The sequence below is a fragment of the Emydura macquarii genome, unplaced genomic scaffold (assembly GCF_026122565.2).
Source record: "Emydura macquarii macquarii isolate MOO-44397 ecotype Brisbane River unplaced genomic scaffold, CSIRO-AGI_Emac_v2 contig_480, whole genome shotgun sequence".
NCBI classification, from domain to species: Eukaryota; Metazoa; Chordata; order Testudines; family Chelidae; genus Emydura; species Emydura macquarii.
Window position 1 is genome coordinate 4,862,503 of NW_027130617.1, and position 21,589 is coordinate 4,884,091.

The window sequence follows — 21,589 nt, forward strand, 5'->3', positions numbered from 1 at the left end:
TATGCAACATGCGTAGAGGTATGAGAATCTGGCCCCAAATGATTATTAATTATAATAATACAGGCCAGATTCTTAACTCCATATACATGTTGTGTAGAAGTCAATGGAGGATAAGATACTATTCACAGTGAGTAGGAAATCTTAGTCTGATCCAAAGATGGAATCCTACTGTCATTTTTACAAAATCTCTTTTCAAAGTATAAATGCCTTTTATTTTTAAAATGAAATTATACTGGTTATTAATCCATGAGAAGTATTAGGGCAATATGGAATTATTTTTTCTTAAATCATTGTATTTGTTGGAAATAGAGTGCTGGAAGTGGTGATCAAAAACAGAAATGACCCCTTTCTACCTCTTTCCCCACCAAAAGAGCTAGATTCACCGGTACACTCCTGATACTTCGTGCTGCTCTGGCAATGCAAAATTGCTGGAAATCAGGTTTAAGAAGCTGGTTAATTTGGGTTTATATTTAATTTGTCTCACCAGATTTGTGCAGAAAAGTCAGATGGTACTGGTAACTCTGGCCCAAAATATAAATAGAAACGTAATGTAATATTTCAGGAATTAAAAATGTATCATTGAAAACTATTTCTGTGATGACTGAACAAGTGACAGCATAATAAAATGGCTAAGTCACTGGCTGTGAATTAACACCCACTAAGGGCACTTTAACTCAAGGGACAATTGTATTTCATATAAAATAAAAATTCTGTTCCATGTCTGTTTTATTACTTCCTTTAAATTTCTCTTTGCACTAAATGTGCTGCAGTGTTAATGACCCTTTAATAAAATCATTCTGCTTTAAATTCAGAAGGTTGTGTGACTCTTAATCAAGAGTATCTATAGCATTAATCCAGATACCAGTTCAGCAGCCATCTTGAATACAAAAGATAAAATTTTCCTTAATATTTAAAGTCTCTGGTCTTGATTCTGATCTCATACCAGTTTATACGAGTGTAACTCCACTGACTTCTAGTTGTTACTGATTTATATTTGTGTAACTTACATCAAAATCGTGCCCTTTTTCACTCACAGACATCCCCCCCAATCTCCAATGGAGTTATGCCAACAGAGAAGTTAATCTTTTGTTCCTACTCAGAATACTGTTTTGCACATTCAAGTTTACCTCAAAGCTGTTAAATTTTTTTTTATATTTGTACCATTCTGGTTCATTTTACTGCATGGTTTTTGTTTAGTCCCGTCCGTATACAACAAACCTAAAAAGCAGTGGAAGATTACAAAGCGTACCCTAAATGTTACATTCAGTATGGAATACTGTGAACCAAATTCTGCTCTCAGTTACACCACTATAAATCTAAATTCCTTCACTGTATGAATGGAGTAACAAAGAGCAGAATTTGCCCCTGGAAATTTAAATGTCCCAAATTCAGAGGTGTTTTTGCTCTAAAGACTTAAGGTTATTTTGTGCTTCAGCCTCTCTGTATTAGGATACTGGGCACCTAGTCTCCAGCTAACTAGTCAACACTTCAAAACAAATTGAAAAAAGCTAATGGATGGAAGGTAGAAGGAAACACATGAACCTCGCTCACACTATGAGATTGTTTTTAAGGAAACAGTAACATTAAATGATTGTTTCTGAGAATCAATACACTGATAAGGAATTTAAACAATACAGCCTCCATGTCCTCTCCAAAGACCCAATATAGAACTCTTCTCTCATTATTCCTGCATAGCATCCATTAACATCAATGGAAGTTACACATATGGAGAAACAAGTCTTTTTGAGCCAAATCCTGCCCCGGTGAATGATACAGAGGGGCTGCATAGCTCTGCACTGTGATATTTAATGAGAAGGAGAATCTCTTTGGTTGGGTTCTCCACTATTTGGTAACCAGCACAATGGAAACTTGTTTTTCCACTGTGGTCTGGGCCTCAGGACTCCATATATGGGGCCAGGATTTGCTTCTTATGATCTAAAGCTCCGTTCTAATAGGAAATCTTTGGGTTCTGATCTCTCTGCATGGGATAGCTTAGTCCTTGTAGGGTCTAACTGAAACCAGTGGAACTCCTTGTGGCTGTAAGGGACTGTGTGAGCAGATCTATTTGCAAGTTCAGGGGCTTGTATAGGTTTGTGCTTATTTTGCCAGTTTACCACAAGAACCACAGAACCAAATTTTCAGATATGGCATCTGAATTTTGCATGCTCAATTATAGTTTCACCAAAGAGGGTGATGCACCCATTTTGTGTATCTGAACAGTGATTTGTGCATGCAGTTTTAGTAGTTGGGTTTTTCCTTACATTCCCATCCCCATACACCAAATCAGAAGCCATGTACTGCCTGGATGCAATGGCGTGATATGACATGACATTTATTTGCATTTTTCTTTAGCTTTTTTATCTTAGAAGTAGTAAACAGACAAGGGTGAATTTCAAACTCCATTGCCTAGTGAAACCCTTGTCTCATTTCAAAGCTAGTTGGGAAAATTGTACTAGAAGAGTGCCATCCAGAATCAGGCTGAGTAAGAGTTCCTTAAAGGAAGCTTTTGTGAGAGGAAACAACAAGAGTTCTGTGGCTTTTGTGAGAGGGTCTATATGCTGGAATCTACTGATGTAACAGAATGTCCTGCAAAATTAAGATCAGTCAAAACTGAACAAGGTACTAACTTGGATAGTCCTTAGTACCTCAGGCTTCCTCATACAGACAAGTGTTGAATGATATCAGCCAAGCCATTGCACAGGGTCCCATCTCAGGGAGGCGCCCGACCACCGAGAAAAAATCCAATTAAATAAACTGAATGGCACTGCGGTCCCATGAGCCAGGTAGCAATGCTACTCACTCAAATTTGTCCCAGTCTCACATCTGTCATGATGGAAGGGTTGCCACTCCTCTATCATGACAGGGGTGTCACAGCCAAACCTAAGTGAGTGGTGTGTCAATGTGGCTCTAGACCCACACATTTCTACTATAACCACTTGCCATGCCACTCTTTCCCCTTCCAGAAAAACAAATGTGCACCCCCCAAAAAGGGGTATTCTCCTCTAGGTTGAGAACCTCTGTTCTAGGGGATCAGAAGAGGGGCAGTACACTGAAGTTTGTCTAGGCAGTTATCTTGTACATCAGAATCTCTGACTAGTTTAAGGGAGATAGTTTCGACACCCTTCAGCAATTTTCATAGTGCACTGGTTCTAAAATTCTTTATAAAGAGATTTCCTCTTGCAGACACCTAGGGTCAGATTAGTGAGGCATTAAGTATTATACATTTCTATGTAGGTTTACAAGGGAACTTCCTGTCTCATTTTGGATCACCATTTCTTTTAAAGTTTAATAATCAGTTGCTTTTGTATTTTCTGTTATGCTAGTCAAAGTGATTGTCATTCCAAAATATGTCATAAATCAGACAAGGTTAATGTGATGCTTGTGGTCTACTGTTATTTAGCAAAACATATATATCATAATTGGAGACGGCCAAATTATTTGTTTTGAGTAAGTTACCTTATTAATTTAGCCTTAATTTGCAAATCATTGTGAACAAACTTGCTATATTTGCAATCCAATGATTTGACTAACAGTTTGTGGAAATAAATTTCTTTTTCTGGGATGTTTGGAAAAGTATTCAGTTTTGAATATCTGCTATTTGTGGTGTGTGAGTGATCACCTATATCCTCCGATATCGCTCTGACACCTGACAAACTTTTTAAGCAGCAGAACAACAAATGATGAACACTCTTTTTTTGTGGATGAGCACTCTTGCTGACATTCCAATTCAGATATTCAATAAATAGCCATTACCCAAACAGTAATGAGGAAAAAAGGTCTGTGGAAAGATCCGAAAACAGCAAAAAGAAAGGGGGACAAAACTAGTTGAACTAAGCAGCCATTTGGACTTTGAATGAATATTTGTATTTACTGATTCTGCGGTACTTTAACCAGCTCTAATCATTATCTAATCTAATCATTGGAAAAAACACCAATCAATCAGTTATTGGAGAAACAGTCTGGCTCATCCTTTTAAAGTCATTAGAAATGTCTACCACATGAGTAAAGACAGAGTTCAGTGAATGTATATCATATTCATTGAAATTAATAGGAATGCTTTTATAAGGCACAAACCAATGTTTACAAAGATAAGGCTGATATTTTTTAGATATTGCAAAATTTAATGTTGAAACGTAGCTTTTCAAAATGTTTACATTTAGTTTTAGGAAATTATAGGACAGATATATTTTATTTGTAGCAGATGTACATTTAAGGATTCTTTCATAATGTATTAGCTTATGATAAACAATTCAGTATTGTGTTTATATTTGACAATAATGTCATCTTTGTGGAGGATGAAAATATCAGAGGTTTAGCTGTTTAAAATAAGTCTAGCAGAATCTCACTATTATTTTTTTCTGAAAATGTATTACCAGATGGAAGGAGCCATATACTTTCACATCTCATTAAGGAAACCTTGGAACGTATTTTCCTTTAGAAAATCCAGAGTTGGAGTTACACAAAGTTAGATTTAACCACACACTTGACTGCTTTTGATTATCTATCTTCATGCTGGCAGTGCAATGAGCTGAATAGAATGCACTCACATGTGTTACTGATGGAATGATTTATGAAATGCTAAGACAACACTGGCTACAGCTGGGCAAACAGTGAGGAAAAATATTCACAACCATTTCAGTGATTCCGACTAGAATTTCAGTTTGATTGTGTTTTCAAGCTTTCTATTTGTTGTTGGTGAACATTCATTCAAATAAATGAATATTCACAGATGGTAAATTTCAAAGCCTACCGTTAATATTTGTGGACTCGTGAAATGAAGTCCATAGAGAGTGCATGCACTACCGCTGCCTGTTCATAGTTCATGAACAGAGAAAAAAAGGGATACATTCGCCAAATACGTTTGTGTTAAGAATCTGCTCAGCTTGAACAGTGGAAGTCATTTAATTTAGTTTTAAATCTTGTCTTTACAGAAAATTATTAAAATTTTGCCTGACTAGAGACTGCAGGATTGGGCCCAAAGGGAAAATGATCAGTTAAAATGGTCTTTTCTGTAATTATATTATATAAAATGAATTCAGGGCCTATGAAGAATGCTAGCTTGACAACCCTATTTGTCCCCTGAAGCAATACAGCATGAGAAATGCAATGTAAACTACCTCACTCAACTCCCACATTTGTATTGTAGGGGCTTCTTTTGAGAGGGGAGTAGTTCAGTCTCCATATCATTCAGTTCTTGTCCTCTCTGCTGCAGTAGTAATCAAGGGTGCCAAAGAGTGCAAATTGTGAGTGTTTTTTGTATGTGGAGACTTGTTTACTAGAACTTGGAGTGAGAATTTAAAATCACCTCACATCAGCCAGCAGCCACACGCCACCAACTATCTTGATTGGATTGTTTTAGATTGTTTAGACTGTAAGATCTTTGGGGCAAGGCAGGGCCAGGGCCAGGAACCATCGTTTTCTCTGTTTGTACAGTGGTTAGCACAATGTGGGGTCCTGATCTGTGACTGGGGCTTCTAGGCACTATCACAATACAAATAATAATAAATATTAATTTGAATCTTTGAGCTAGAAACGAAAGGATCTGTATATTCACCCCTTTTCTCAGGTACTCAGTGCGACTTCCACATATTTTAACAACAAGGCTGCTTACATCATCATTTTGTAATGCCTAAAACAAAATCTAGATGTATTCATAGATCAATGCTCCATAATTTTGGTGCCTGAGCACCAGTTACCATATACCAATGCACTAGTCTCATAAGATTGCACCTAAGGTGGCCCGCAGCAAGCTGTTCAGAGCAAGAGATGATTCTTCATGCCTGGGTGGGGATTAAACATCTTTCCTGTGCTCATTATTGTAAGACTCATAAGAGACATAATCCTGTTCCTTTAAGAGCCAAACTATTACAACAGGGCTCCCTACAGTTAAAATCCCAAATAAAGATCTGAAGTGTGGTTCAGTCCAGTCAAATTCTAGAAAAAAGAGAGATCCAGTCACCTAACTTTCTTCAGCCCTCTTTCTAGAAATCATACCTCCTTGACTTCCACATCCAGACTGCAACCCCAACTCCTGGAGCACATCCCACTTCTAGTGCGCTCAGCAGTGTGGAGGGGGAATTAATTAATTTCACACAGTTGCTCCAGTTCTGAAAAATCCTTGCGGTGCTTCTTTTACTTAGATGGGGAGATTAGCCCCTTCCTTCTAGCCCAATTTATAGAGAAGGGTGCTGTATCCTCAGTCGCACATGGTTAGGATGTGTATTAGGGGTCCAAGAAGATTATGTTTGGTAGCTAAGTGTTGGTACAATATATAAAAAGCTCTTTAAATCATTTCCACTTATCAGAATTCATGTGTTAAAGAACTTTGTGTTGTGAGCATTACTCTCTGAGATTCCCTATATTTATGAAATAGTAAATCTCAATTGGCAAGTGATCTGTTAAAAAAAAGGCTGATCTCAACTAACTTACACTGGATCTGATGCACTTCTAGTTATTTGATGGGAGAATGACTCTGTTAAAGTAATAGTCTACTGTAAGAGTAGTAGCCTGCAATAAACAAGACATGATGTAGCCGCTGTGATGACTAGACATCTGCATATATATTATTTAACAATGAAATTAATTTCCTTTTTGAAGAGTTGCAGTATGAATAATTCTTCTTGTTGTTTTTGCTACTTTTTCAGCTGAGCCAGTTGATGTGCTAAAAGCATTAGAATTTCACAATTCACCAGAAGGAATATCAAGAACAGCAGGATTTTGCACAAACAGAAGGGATTCAAAAGGATCAGATGTTGCCTACAGAGTTTCAAAACATGCACAGCTTAGTGCCCCAACAAAGCAACTGTACCCAGGTGAGTCTATCAGAAAATCAGTTTCTTGGTGTGTTTTCTTATTGTCCCAGACATGCAGAAAGAAAGACAACATACAAGGAATGTGGTTTAATCGGTCACAACTCTATTATTCAATTCATCTGGTAATTAACCTACAGTAATCCATACATGCCGGTCTCTGTTCCTTCCTTAATCATTTCAACCTGATGGAAGGCTGCAATGATCTCTCTGCCTCTTCTACATTGCTGGGACTATACCACTGCCCCCAACATATGAGGATTAAGAGGCTGGGGAACAGGGGATGTCTCTTTGTTTTACCAGACATTAGGGGACCCAATTCTGCTTCCCAGTTTTTTAGGGAATTCTCTCCCCTAAAGCCACTTCTAAATCCAGTTTTTCAGGGAACTGGATCCCTGCCAAATTGTGACAATTTGAATCTTACCTCTGACCTAAATTACCCGGTCCCTGAGCTGCTCTGGGAAAGGCAAAAACTCACCCCACCCTGTGCTGGCCAGTTTGGCAGAGAGGAAGAATTCTTTCCCAATCCTAAATAAAGCAACTAGCATCATGCCCATAGCAGACCAAAAAAAACCCCCAGTCCTACACTAATCCCAGGGCTGGGAGCTGCTTGCCGGGCATGAGAGTGGGCTCACGCTGCAGGGGCTGGGTTTATATACCCTTCCACAGGTGTGCAGAGGTCAATGGCTTACCTGAGTCCCACCAGCTCAGGTGATGCCTTATGCCTTTCTTGGCCACCTACTCCCAATTCCTGAAGGGGGAGACCCTTAAAGAGGCTATTACCCTTTTTCCTCCATCAATCCAAAGAAAACTCCCCCACCATGAGGGATGCACTGTCTGTGCTTCCCGATGTGTTTTCTTATTGTCCGTGTTTTTCTGTTAGTTGCAGCACGGTATAGCGTCCATTCCCATGAACTACTGTAGCATCAGGAGATGCCCCGGCTTTCCATTCAGGTATAAATGCAGGAAGCAGCCAATCAAATGGTCAGGCAATGTTTTTAAAAAATTACATACCAAATATTCAGGGCCTGATTCTTCTCACACCAGTTCTACTCTATTGTGACTCCACTAACTGCAATGGATCTACTTTGGATTTACACTGGCGTAAGAGATCAGTGAATTAATTTCCATAAATAGAGAAATACTGCTTGATATTATAGAAAACTGTAATAATTATTTTTCATTGCATTTGTGAAGATCAGTCCCAGTACTGCAATCCTCACTCATAAAACACATATTGGCTTCAATGAGAATTTTGCTTGAGTAAGGACTGCAGGACATACTGTTAATTATTCACTAAAGTTGCCTTAGTTTATAAAGCACCTCACCATATGAACTCTCTCAGCTTCTGTGTTAGGAAGTCACTGCTATATCCTGAACATTTATAAAAGACAACTATTGGAGCTAGTTATCTTAAGAGACAATAGTTACAATTAGTAGCAGGCATAGGAGAACAAGTTTGTACTGCAACCAGAACAGAAGCATTGAAAAATGTGAGAAAAGCTTTTCTTGTGAGATTTCTACCCCAACATTTTCAGAATCATGGGATTTATCTAGAGATTAAAATAAGCATCTGAACTTTTGAGTGTTTACCTGAATTCAATATTTCACCAATTAATAGACATAATGATTAACATTTCACAAAGATTCTAGATCAAATTAACTGTATGGTTTAACATATTGGTGAATTCATAAAAATAGTGATATAGTAACATATCTATAAGTGCATAGAAAGGAAGGAGAATGGACCAAACAGCACAATAAAACAAATGTTGCTTCTTTGTTTAAGTGGCAAATCTCTGAGGTGGCAGGATATCTGACATGTATTGGCTAAGTCTAGAACACAGAGTGAAAATTTATGACTGGCTGTGTCCCTAGACTAAAAGGCATATTCTTCCATTGCTATGACTTCATGCTTCCCATTGATGGTAATGGGAGCAACATGTATCTTGCTGACAGAACAGGCCTAAGTAATTTTACCTGGTTTTCTCATCAATCTATCAGAGGGAATTTTATGACTATTTGATGATAGATGCATAAGGTGTAAGGCATTGCCAAGTTTCTTATTTCTGTCCCAGGAATGGTCTATTTTAAAAGCCATGCTTCTTGGATTTATGTTGCAGTGGTAGAAATGCAGATTGTGGTTGGTTATTGGAAATCGTTCCCAGAAGTACCATCTGGTTGACATTATGTAAGGGTATCTGGGTATTTTGGGGACTACCCATGGCTAGTTGTGGGTAACAGGTAATGTGACTCCAACCCATCTCTGATTTCTCTGACATGAAATAAGCACATTGTGTACAAAGTTTATTTGGATTTTTATTTGGAGGGGGGATAAAAATAGGGGGGGAAACAAACTTTAATTCCATGATTTTGCTGCCACTCTTTTCACTTGATTGAAAATGTTGCAGTTCATTAAAATTTATATATATATATATATGTGTATATATATTCCCCACATTAGATTATATCTTCTCATCTGGTATAAAATGACATAGCTCCACTGAAGTCAATGGAGCTGTCCAGCTGAGGATATAGTTCATTGAGCATAATCAATGGGATTATGTGCATAGTAAATTATTACTCCATATAAGTAAGGGTGGCAGTATCTTGATTAATAAGCCTAAAAAAAGTTGCAAAACTCTTCCGTTTTTTTTATTAAAGTACTACAGCTGTACCACATAGTTAAAGCTAATATTTTAAACAGTTCCTTTCTATTGTTTATATTCCAGTGACAATATAAGAAAAAATGTTTTGTGTAGAAATGAAATGGGTAGGAACTACTGGTAGGGTAACACTGATAATCAACCTTCAGATACAGTGGGCTGGTGACTGAAAACTCATGGAAGGACATTGGATCATTGGCCTTTAAGAGCCATTAGCATAGACTAGGCATTCTTTGCCAAAGCAAGACCTCAGAGTCCAGACATTCCTTTGGGGAATAGTTCCTGTGTTAATTTGCACTTATTTTATGAATGACACTGTAGACTAACTATTAGATTTGGCAGCTACAGTAGTAACTGCTCATTTTGTTCTTGAATGCCAGAGAAAATATGTTCATTATGTTGTTTGCTGGCAAGTAAATTTAAATCGCCTTTGGCAGCCTCAATTTAGGTGCTTTTCTTTTTAACGTCTGCAGGATTTCTGGATTAGAGCTAGGATGGGAGCACTCTGTTTCACCCTGCTGTTCCACCTCTTGAACTCTCTCCTTTCTGGGGCATGAAAGGGGAAATTGTTAGGTAAAGAGAGAGGGAAAAAACTGGCTTAAAATGCATAATCTATTTGCAAAAACACCACGCTACCACTTTTTAAATAAAGAACCCAGAAGAAAACATTTATAATGGAGTCCAGTAGGCAATACTTAATAAACTGAGCCCTAAAACAACTTAAGGATAAAACACAATGTTTGTAAAGTATTAGGGGTGAAATCCTGGCCCCAAGTGGGTGGCTTGCCATTGTCTTCAAGAGGGGCCAGGATTTCCCCATAGCTGTTTCTTTCTTTCTTGTCTTGGGATGTGGTGCAACCAATGGTTTCAGTGAAAATGAATGTGTCTGGACCACCATATAAACACTTACTATAGAAAAAGCTGCCATGATTTTCACTCCATTTACTATAATTTTCCTCCTGTACATGGTTCTTGTGAACAATGCCACGGCAGATCCAGAAAGCACAGATTATGCATCAATGTGATATCCTTTTCAGTGTGCTGTATTTTCAAGGTGGCATTCTAGGAATTATATCAGTGTTTCAGTCTGTCATGAGTGGGGGGTATACAGGGTATTTGAAGGTCCTTGTAGGGTACCTCCCACTGCTGGATGGGAGCACCCCTCCATAAAACCCACTATTCCCGAGCCCCTCAGCCTCAATTATCAGTCTCATAGAAGGAAGTCAACCCCTTTGTCCAGGAGCTTCAGGGGAAGGAAGTGAGCTTTCTCATTCTGGGATCTTTGGAAAACATCCAGTAGGTCTGGAATTCCCTTACTATGACAAAAAAGGAAAAATTCCTTCTGTGGCTTTTTCAGGGCGTATGTGCAAATGCCTCTTCCAATTATGTGGCATGTTAGCCCAGAAAGTTTGTTAAATGTTCAGAAGCAGCAGTACCTAGTGGATGTATGTGCGTGTGTGTGTGTATATATATATATATATATATATATTATGTTTAAGTGCTTCATAATAGCAGAAAGACATAAAAAAGATGTTCAAAAGAAAATATGAGCGGATCCATAGCCAGTGAAGCCGAAGAACATGTTGCAGTGCCTTTTTTATTTATTTTAACTCCAATATCATAGCTGAGCTCTAGGTTTGGGTATCTTTTCAGCTACTGTGGCTCAAAGAGAGAAAAACAGCTAAATTTTGAAGTTCACTGTGTGACCTTGGAAGCGTCATTTAACTTCTCGGTACCTAAGTTTACCCATTTATAAAAATAAGTATAATAATATTTACCTGCCCAACAGGAAGGTATTGAGGCTTCATTAATGAATGTTTGTAGAGTGCTTTGAACTCACAAGTTGAAAGGAACTATACATTCTTGAATTACTGTCTTATTACCTCATGCTTTTTTTTTTTAATGTTTTCAAGGAATGACAACACAACAGATAATGATTTTCTAATCGTATTGCTGCCATTGTTCAAACTTATCCAGCCCATTCTTAGTATGTTTAAATAAAATTGCCTAAGAAAAGAAATCTAAAAGTAATCAAGAATGCTTGATAACTATTTCAGCAAACCATGTCAGCATGATACTTTGTCATAAATAGGAAATGCTTGATTTGCATTATTAATTTTGAATATCTTGATACTAGGTTCCCCTCGGAAGCAATTTGCTTATCATTCACAATTTATGTGCAAGACTAAACACATAGGTATATCGTATCATAGTACAGATAACCAAAAACTCACTGAACTGAGGTACACAGTGATATTCCACTTTGTGACCTTCCTCACAGAACTTGCACAGTTTATTTTATCCATAGTGCCTTATCTGATTGAAAAACACATGCCCAGACTAGATGAATTAGTACTACCTGCCATAAACATATCTTGCAGATTAACAGTTCAGATAAGGCAGGTGTTCAGGTCCTTTCAAGTCATCTGTTTGGCCTCCCTTTATCCCAAACTTTCTTTCTTTTTGCTGTCATCTTTTCAACCTACCATTAAAAAGTATGATCATCATTTCATCTGTAAACTAACAACTTTGCTTTTAAAGATTCAATCCAAAACCCACTGAACTCAACAAAACATTTTCTGTTGACTTCAATGGACTTTGGATCAAGTCCATTAAGAATAAGATCCCAAATCAAGCCCCAAATCTTCATGGATTCCCATTATATTCTGTTTATTTTTAACAAGGAAAAGCAAGACTAGGAAATAATAAATGCATGCAGTTTAGTTGAATTTTAAATTCGTGCCAGGGTTTTGTTGGCTTTTTGGGAGGGGGACATATTTACTTTATCAAGGAGGCAGGGGCCTGAATGAAAAAAAGAGGGAAAGAAAATCACAGCTATTTGTGTTGGGGAAATGAACCCAGCTACCCTTAACTATGCCCACCTGAATCCTGCTGCCCTTACCTCTGCTATCCTTATTTGAAAGTCTACAAGTTGAATAAACCACTTGAAACACTTAAGGATTCAGACAGGCTTGAGTAATTTAAACTACTTTTAACTTTTAAAGAAATTTAATCTTCTTAAGCTTTCTACATCTTTAGATAGTTTAAGCGGTTTAAACAACTTTAAACCCTTAGAGGAGCTAATGCTGTTTAAGACCTCTAAAGATTTAGAGCTGCTTAAGCTATCTGGCAGCTGCAGTTTAGATTGTTTGAAAGCAAACTGCTTCAGAAATCTCCAAAATGATAAACCATGCTGGTTTTGAATAAATCTTATAAAAAAAAAAGAATCAGATCCACGTTTACAAAATGCCAGCTTAAAGATCAGTGGTCAAACCTTTAAAACCTCTGAACTGATTGTCTTAAAAGCTGCTCTTGATTTGTTAATTTTAAAAAAAAGGTCTACATAGCAAGCCAATTATGAAGTTTCTATGTAATGGCAAAATTCTTATCAGAACATATAAGAAAAAGGAATATTTTTCATGCTCAGAAATGGCTAAAGCATTGTAATCAGATTTTTTTTTTTAATCACTCATGGACTGAAAACAAAATCTTCAGCTAAAAAGGAATGAAAGAAAGTTAAGAGCAAGTGAAAAGTGAAGTTTGGAATAGAAGATGGCACAGAACACTAGCTATAGCATGTGCTACCCAGTGCTACAACTATTATTACTTCCAGTTATACAGAGCTTTATAGCTTCCCTGTGATGGAGATAAACATTCTTATATATATTCAGGGAATTATAGACTGCAATACAGAAAGGTAAAGGGCCATATTCTGCCTACAGTTATATGTACTGAAGTTGAAGTGAATGGTTCAATGAATATAGCCTACAGTGATCTGCTCAAGATTGAACAAAGTAGTGGTAGGGATGGTAAAATAACTCAGGAATTCTGACTACCAGCATCCTCTAACTATGGGAACAATACTCCCTCCTTTTAATTCTTGAAAGCACATTTCCTGTGTAAATTATAGAAATGTATAGAATACAGGTAATGTGCTTAATAAAAGAGGATGTAATTCACACAATAAAATGATCTTCTTAGCTGAAAAACACCATTTTTCAGGAAAATAAACCAGACCATTTTCATACTTTACATGGATTTTCAATCTGCAGTTTATATTTAACAGAAGAAAAAAGTTGCATTACATGCAACAAATTTTCTCTCTGCAATCAGAAATCTTTAAAGTAACCTGCAAATTAAAATCCAGTATAAATGCCCAATTGTTTTTTTATTGTTTTAAGAGACAATACTTGTTTTCTAATATGCAATCATTGTTGCACAACAGCTTGAGTGTTTGTATAGCTGCTTTTGTTTTTAAATATATGTATATCTGTTCAAAATGTGACATGAAGGGTTGTAGCCGATTTTCTGAAGTGTGTGTGTACAAATGCATATGCAAAAATCCATGCTCAATTATGTGCCTAATGTGCATACCCAATTACCTGGTGATACAGCTAACTGGCTATCATCTGTGTACACAGATATGGGCACAAATTACTTTTTAAGAAACTAAAGGTGCAGACGTAAGATCTGAATGTAGCAATGATTACTCTTTAAAAGTTTCAGTTTTGCCTTTGCAAGTAGATAGCATTTTGTGTTATTTGTATTATTTGTATAATTAGTATAGGAAATACCCTAAGGAATATTGTGAATTCCAAGGTAATGTTAGTTATGTCTGGCAACTATAAAGTTTTTGTACCTGTATTTTCCCATTTGTTTACGTTAAACAAAGGCACACATAGGCGATCATACGATCAAAACACATTGGTGAATAAGACATACAGTGATGGATTGAAGCAGCAGGCTGCAACTTTGTTAATTTAAGAATGGGTGACGCACTATCTACCCAACCGTCTCTCATATACCAGACATTACATTGGTTCCAATACAGGGCTACAGGGCTCCCACCACATTACCAATAATGTGGGGTAGACCCTCTTCAGCCTACTCCTAGGACTTGGCTCACTTTTGAATCCTCTTGCTCTGCTCTGCAAAGGGGTCTAGAGAGCACCAAGGAGGATCTTAGTCTACAAAATCTTCAGGTCACCCCTTCTTATAGCAAAAGGTTCACCAATAAAACCCCAAATCTTGTTTTTCTCTGGGAGTTGGACCTTTTAGCCTGTATCGGCACTGGACTCCACCAGCTGCAAGTTGCAATGAAGTAAGCATTCTTCTATTTCCTCCACAATGCTGTGGGGACTGCAAAACCTACCTGACCTCTGCCAATTTGATCCAACAGAAAAAAATTCCTTCCTGATCCCACAACAGAGGATCAGTCAGATCCACAGCAGCCTGGAATACAGTTCAATATATCTCAACTACAGAGAGGGAGGGCAGGGCAGCAAGAATGGCAAGAGGCCCCATGGATCCCAGGGGAAGTCTGTAATGTGAGTGGGGGAGGGAGCTGAGAACCAATCAGTTCCCCCTTCCAACTGGCTAGTGGGAGGCAGAGAAGCCCATCCCCCAGGCACACTCCCATGGACACTTTGAGGCCCAAGGCAGGACTTGGCTCCAACATGTCTAGGTATGACCTCTCCCCACCCATCATCACAAGCCCTTCCAGGAGTTGGCCATCCCCTTGTTTGTCCAACCAAACTTTCCCCTTGCTGAGAGGGGGAGGGGCATTTTCATTGTTTTTACTGGAGTAGCAACAACCAGGAATGTGGAGTAGGTGAAAGCTTGTCTCCCATAGCTAACATGTGTTAGCTTCTGAATTATGTGGTGAAAAATCCTATCAACTCACATCACAAGGAAGCTCTATTAGCCACAATGGCATTGCTTTTTGAAATAACATGAATTAAGATGTGGTATTTTTGATATACTGTGTCAAAGGATAAATCAAAAGTTGACACATTTCAAAATACTTCATGGCAAGAATTTCAGTCATTCTGTTGTTTCCCAGTGATTCTTTAATATCTGTGGATTTCATTTTCACACAGTAACTAAAGAGTTAATGCCATGAGTGACCGCTCTGCAGGAAAAAATTGCACTAAGTCCTGTGAGACTCTTTCCACATCTTGGATACCATCTTGGATTTCCTCCCATGGAAGAGGGAATTCCCATATCAGATTTACAACATTCATTTTTTATTTAGACCACTTTTTAAATTAATTTTTTACACACATACACACCACTGCTTCCACACCAATTACATTACCATAAAACAGATTATAACTGTGTTCACAAACATGTTACTTGGCCTATAGTTTTGAATTTATATACAGGACAGTGATATAATACTAATCATGCATTTAGGCCCTGATCCTGCAATTTGTAGCATGCTGGACCCATATGAAGGCACATTAACTTAACTGCAGCTTTGTACTGCAGGATCAGAATCTTACATTGCAATTGTTTTTAGCCCTAATACTCTCACTGAAGTCAATGGGAAATTTGCCATTAAATTCAGTGGGAACAGGACTGAGTCCAAGCCTCAATCCTATATTTAGCAATTATATCCTATATAACTTAGTTCTCTGTGTGTCTAGCAGATCTGAGTATAGGTCTTTAAATTATATTTTAAAAACATTTAAACAAGATATATAATAATTGTAATATAAAATAAAAGATATTTGACTTTATTCATTATTTCCTATGATAAATAACCTAGTACTTATAAAAATATTATGTGCCAAACTTTCCCACTTTTTAACTGTAATTGTGGCTATTTCACTTTTGGCCACAACAAAACCATGATTTTCCCCATTATTTGCCACAACTAAAATAAATAAATAACAACAATCAACAATAACCATAACAGGCCATATATTTAGGCAATGTATATTGAATATAGGGTATCCATTCTAAATTACTTCCTTATATTACATACATTATTATTGACAATGATTTATTATTTTATGGGTTATTATTAATACTATACTCACATGTTTAAAGTTAAGCACATGCATAAATGCCTGTAGGTCAGGTCTCAGTTTGTATGCCTAGCCTATATTGTTTGATTTCTAAATATAATTATGGAATGAAACGAATGGTAAAACTCCCATTGCCTTCAGTGAGGACAGGATTTTACATAAGGAGTATTATACTCAGTTATTACAGAATCTAAAGAGGTTTCTGCATGGCTTCTCCACAGGATAATTTGATTTTTAAAGCCTGTATGTTAAGGAACAAATTCCAGTGAGCTGCAATGGCGTAAAACTGGAGTAATACAGCAGTGAATGAGGCCCACCCGCTTTCTACAGTATTCTAGCCAATTTTTAAGAACTATCCCAAAATACTTTATTGCCTCACAATCAGAATGAACTTCAAATACTATGGCATTGGGGAAGAATTGCACAAGGCAACACCTTGCCCTTGCTCAGTCTGATTGTGTAACCTGAGAATCACAAAACTCTTCAGTAAATCCCAGAAGGATGCAGAAGGATGCAGAAATGTTCTAGAACTGTTATTAAAAACAGTACATCACACAGTACAGCATAATAACTTTGTATGTTTTCTTGTCATTGACAGAGTTTTTGAGTTTTATAATGATGATGCCTAATAGTTTAATGCCCCAAATAAATAAGTGGTCTTAAAGGACACTCTTGCTTAGTTTTTCCTTTTAAAGTATTTTTTATCCAGTTTATGTAATGTTCTTCTACTCCAAGAAAATCAAAATGTGATGTCACGCCACTATGTAGAACTATTGCCATCACATTTATGCATAAAAGCTTAACGATGCTGAAAAAGAACATTTCAACATTTTATACACCTCAAAACACGAAATGAATAGGGTTCACTCCACCCTATCAAATGTTTTTTCCTTGTTCTGCGTTATGGAATTGACAGAACCATCTGTGTCCATCATCTTCAATTTATAGTAAAGTGCAAACATGTGAACATTGTTGTATGTGTTTTCTTGCCTGTAAAACATATTAGCTGAGATTCATGTACTAGTGGAGGAATAAAATACTCCATTCATTTAGCTTTTTTTCCCTCCCCCCTAAAGATTTTATTCCTTTATTCAGAACAGAAATTGTGGCTTTATTATGTTTGACAAAAGTGTTTTACTATCTGCCTCTTTATAGATTTCCGAGAAATAGACACTACTTGTTCCAGATTAATCTTGAAAAAATATATTGGTAAACTATCTTTGCCGTGGCCTATACCTCTATTCAGAAATTTTATGGCTTAATTATATTTTTTCTATAAGTAGCTTGTTTTGGATGATTGATCTTTGAGAGTGAGTCCCTTCATATAGCTCTTTAACAGATTTGAGTTATCGTCACTACGAGTTCTTTTAATACAAGTCATAAAGTTCATCCCCTAGTCTCATTAATATTATACACAAGAGCAGCCTATGTTCTGAATTAATTACGCAAGGTGTGTCACTTTGTACCTCTCATTTTTTAATATAATCTACCACCAATATACTGGCCTGCTTTCCATGCTTGTTGTGCCCGTGGCTGAGATGAAGTAAAGTATATTCTGTTTTTTAATTCAATAAATAATTGAATTCAGATTTACCTCAAGACAAATGTATGAAATGTCTTGTGCAGTTTAACATTTTTCTGTATTTTTCCCTCAGTGTTCGAGTTTTAGTTGTATTTTGTTTTTCAGAGATCATTAAACCTCTCAAGCAAATCTTATAATCTTTCCCATCGTATGCAAGATGACTGAGCCTAGGTTAACACTTTAAAAATATTAATATTTATAAACTTTGTATTCTTAAACCTAAATGGGTTTTACCAGAACTAGAATGTGCCTGGCACACCAGGTCTAATGCTAGAACATCAAAACTGGGAAAAGATCTGAGATCCTTGGAGTCAATTAACTTTCCAATGCCTACCTTTGAATTTATTGCCACACTTTTTAATTTAGGGTAGACATGGACCAAGGAGGCAGTGTTTGGCTCTGGATTTGGAGTAGGCTTAACCTAGGGTTCATATTCTATAGCACTGAAATAAGGGAGTTGTTAATGCAAGACAAATTTCTGGGTGGGACTGTATGATGAGGTTCTTGTGATTGTGGGGGCAGGGCTCAGCAGCCCTGGGGATCCCTTCTGGTTTATATCTTATGTTCCTAAAGCTCATGCTTCAGGGCTTCAGCCAGTCATCTGAAAGGGGTCAGGGAAGGATCCCCGCCCCAGTGTGTTCTGTTTTTGTTGCCTTCCTCTGAAGCATCAGAGATGGCTATGGCTGAAGAGGCAACACTGAATGGGGTAGGCTGATGCTCGGAGGTGGCACCACACAATCTCTCTCTCACACACATGCTTAGTTTGCTAGTTCTTGCTCCTGTGCTTAGGGTCCAACTGAATGTCATATGTGGGGTCAGAAAGGAATTTCCCCCCAGGTCAGAGTGGCAGTGACCTTGGGTTTTTTGCTCCTTCTTTTGCATGGAGTGCAAGTCACTTGCTGGGATTATCTGGATATCTCTCACTTAATCAGTTCTCTGCTATTGCTGGGGCCTTGGCATTAGCGTACTTCAGTCCCTTGTAAGACCTGCTTGTGACACAAAATTTAATCTCCTGTGGACAGTAGTACTTGGGTCTAGTTAGGGTTGTTGAATTTCATGTGCAGGTGCTAGATAGTGAAGGTGGCCTGTGATATACAGGAGGTCAGACTCGAGGATATGCCAGTCCCTCCTTGCCTTAAACTTTATGATTCTATTATTTTGCAAATAAAGCATAGAAATTTCACAAGAACTGTTGATTTCATGAAATTTCTGTCATCTGTGTCAAGGCCCCATATCCTTATTGACCATATAGGCTTCCTCATATTGAGGCAAATACTGACTCCCTTGCACAAGTGAAAAGCCGTAGAACACTGCTCCATGGCAGCTTTCTACAACAATATCAAGGTGCGGTTGCGGGCAGCCTTGGGAGGCGTAGGGGTATGTGGACTAGGCTGTGGTGATCCACAGATTAAAAAGCTCTGTAGCGGGTTGCAGAAGCTAGGACAGGCCACAATAGCATCTGAAGAATGGCTAATCATTGTTCTATGCCCTTGATTTTGGATTAGGGAGACTTCCATCTATCAACCCTCATAGAGATTTCTTGCACAAAGCTCATTTATGTTGAATTTGGATGATGGAAAAAAAATGGAACAGGGTGTTTTTCAGTAAAAAGGAACCTCAGGATGACCACAAAACTCAGGGCAGTTTTTCCATCACATGCATCTGTCTTTTCCATTCCCTCATTTAAAAGCTGTATCCATCCACTCTTTAGGCTGTAAAAATTAAAACAACGATTGACTTATGGCCTGTACTTCACAGATGAATTGTCAGGCATTAAATGAAATAAAAACTTTTTTCTTTGCCCAAAGTTCCTATTACATATAAATATGCATGTGTTTTGTTTTTAAATAAGTTATTTCTGAGACAATTTAATAAGTAACATCTGCACTACGGTCAGATAAAAATGTGAGTGCTGAATTTATCTCAGGTCACAGGGCCAGCATATGGCTTTATAGACCACATAAGCCTCAGTTAAGCCTTGTGTTAATAACATTAGTGGTGTATGGAATCATGTGTGGTCCCTTTGTGTATCGCCCTTTTTTAAGATACGTATTGGAAACAATGAAATATACATAAACAAAACTGTGGAAACTATTAGAAATGGCCACTGGGAAATGCCAGGTGTCTGATAACATTTTCCCTGTAATACCAGTAGTCTTTTTGTCTGTTGAAATTACATTTTGTTATAAACTAGAGTCATTCAACTCCGTTTTCAAGAAGATGAAGAATAGAAAATTAATTAATACAGAACTGTCACCTCTCTTGTATGTATTGTGTTATATCTACCTAAATACACAATTATTTTATAGTTCAAGCTTTTGAGATGTCAAGGCAAAACCTTTGGGAAGTAAAGTGAGAATGGGAAGACAAGAAAGTGTAAAGACAACTGTTTTGAAGAGAAGAGAGAAATTTTCTTGTAATCAGAATTAGTATCATATTTATTTTAGAGGAAAATTAGAATCTCTCAATTAATAGTAAGGCATAAATGTTCACAAAATAGTTATACCTTTTCCAGATTTGTGACTACAATTGTCATTTTCTTCTCAGGTGGAAACTTTCCTGAAGACTTTTCAATATTAATTACAGTAAAACCTAAAAAGGGGATCCAGTCCTTCCTTTTATCTGTCTACAATGAACAGGGTATTCAGCAAGTAGGTGTGGAAGTTGGTAGATCCCCTGTCTTCCTGTTTGAAGATCAATATGGAAAACCTGCCCCAGAAGATTATCCTCTTTTTAGGACAGTCAACATTGCTGATGGCAAGTAAGTGTAAAATAAATCAGGTTTAATATAAAAATTAACCACACAGGGACTGCTGTGTGGACTAACATTCAATCACATAGTATATTTGACAAATTAAATAAATCTGTTACAGAATTTTCAGCTGACTGAACTACAGTGCCACAGAACCTAAGGTCCCTTTGCAGGAGCACTTAGTTCCAGCTTCCTGCAGAATATGTGGATACAAACAAGTGCAGTTATATGCTCCTATTTGCCCTTTCCCATAATTCAAAAGCAAGGGAGCACGCATAGAAATTAAAACTTAAGTAAACAATATGGAGCTATGAAGACGTCTTGTTCTCGGCCCATGAAGTCACCCCCTGCTCAACAAGCGTCCAGGGACAGTGCCATGGAAAGTTATCTTCACTTGCCCCCCTCTTACACAAACATACAGACAGCATCCAGTGTTACCCTGCTCTGCCCGGAGGAGGTTCCTCCAGTCAGAGTGAAGGCATGTTAATAGGGCAGTGTGGCATAGCTTACATTGCTGCTGATCTGCTGTATCAATTATTTGGATAAATAAGACAATTCAGTCTCTGGGAATGTCAGTTTGGCACCTTTCATGACCATTACTGTTATTTTTAGAGGCCCCCTGACACTAACTCTAACTATTTTAAAGGAACATTCATCCTTTTAAAAGCATTTTTATTTATTATGCTGCAGTGCATGAAAGGCAGCTGCATTTTTCAGACATATACATTGAAGTTTTTGTTTAAACAAAGGAAAGGAAAGGAAAGGATATTGCAGGCTGGAGGGCAAATAAATTCACATACAATGAAAAAACTACAGGTTGTAAGTTACTGAAGAATAACATGAAAGACCAAAGGAAAAGTTAAATCGTTTTCTAGCTTCCATGTTACTGCACAATACAATGACTTCATGAGGCCCAAAAAACTGATGTGTTCCCATCAGGAGCAGGAAAACTGAATCAGCAGGCCACT

The 21,589-nt window shown here is 37.5% G+C and overlaps 1 protein-coding gene across 1 annotated transcript in view; it reads left to right on the forward strand.

Annotated features, from left to right (window-relative positions):
* Positions 1-6,613: 6,613 nt before the first annotated feature.
* The window catches only part of COL11A1 (collagen type XI alpha 1 chain), a gene marked incomplete at its 5' end in the record, with an annotated part of 200,489 nt that continues 185,513 nt past the window's right edge, over positions 6,614-21,589 (forward strand). Inside the window, 2 exons of the mRNA XM_067538274.1 lie at positions 6,614-6,812; positions 20,417-20,630. Coding sequence (XP_067394375.1) covers positions 6,614-6,812; positions 20,417-20,630 — 413 coding nt within the window. The remainder of the gene's footprint in view (positions 6,813-20,416; positions 20,631-21,589) is intronic.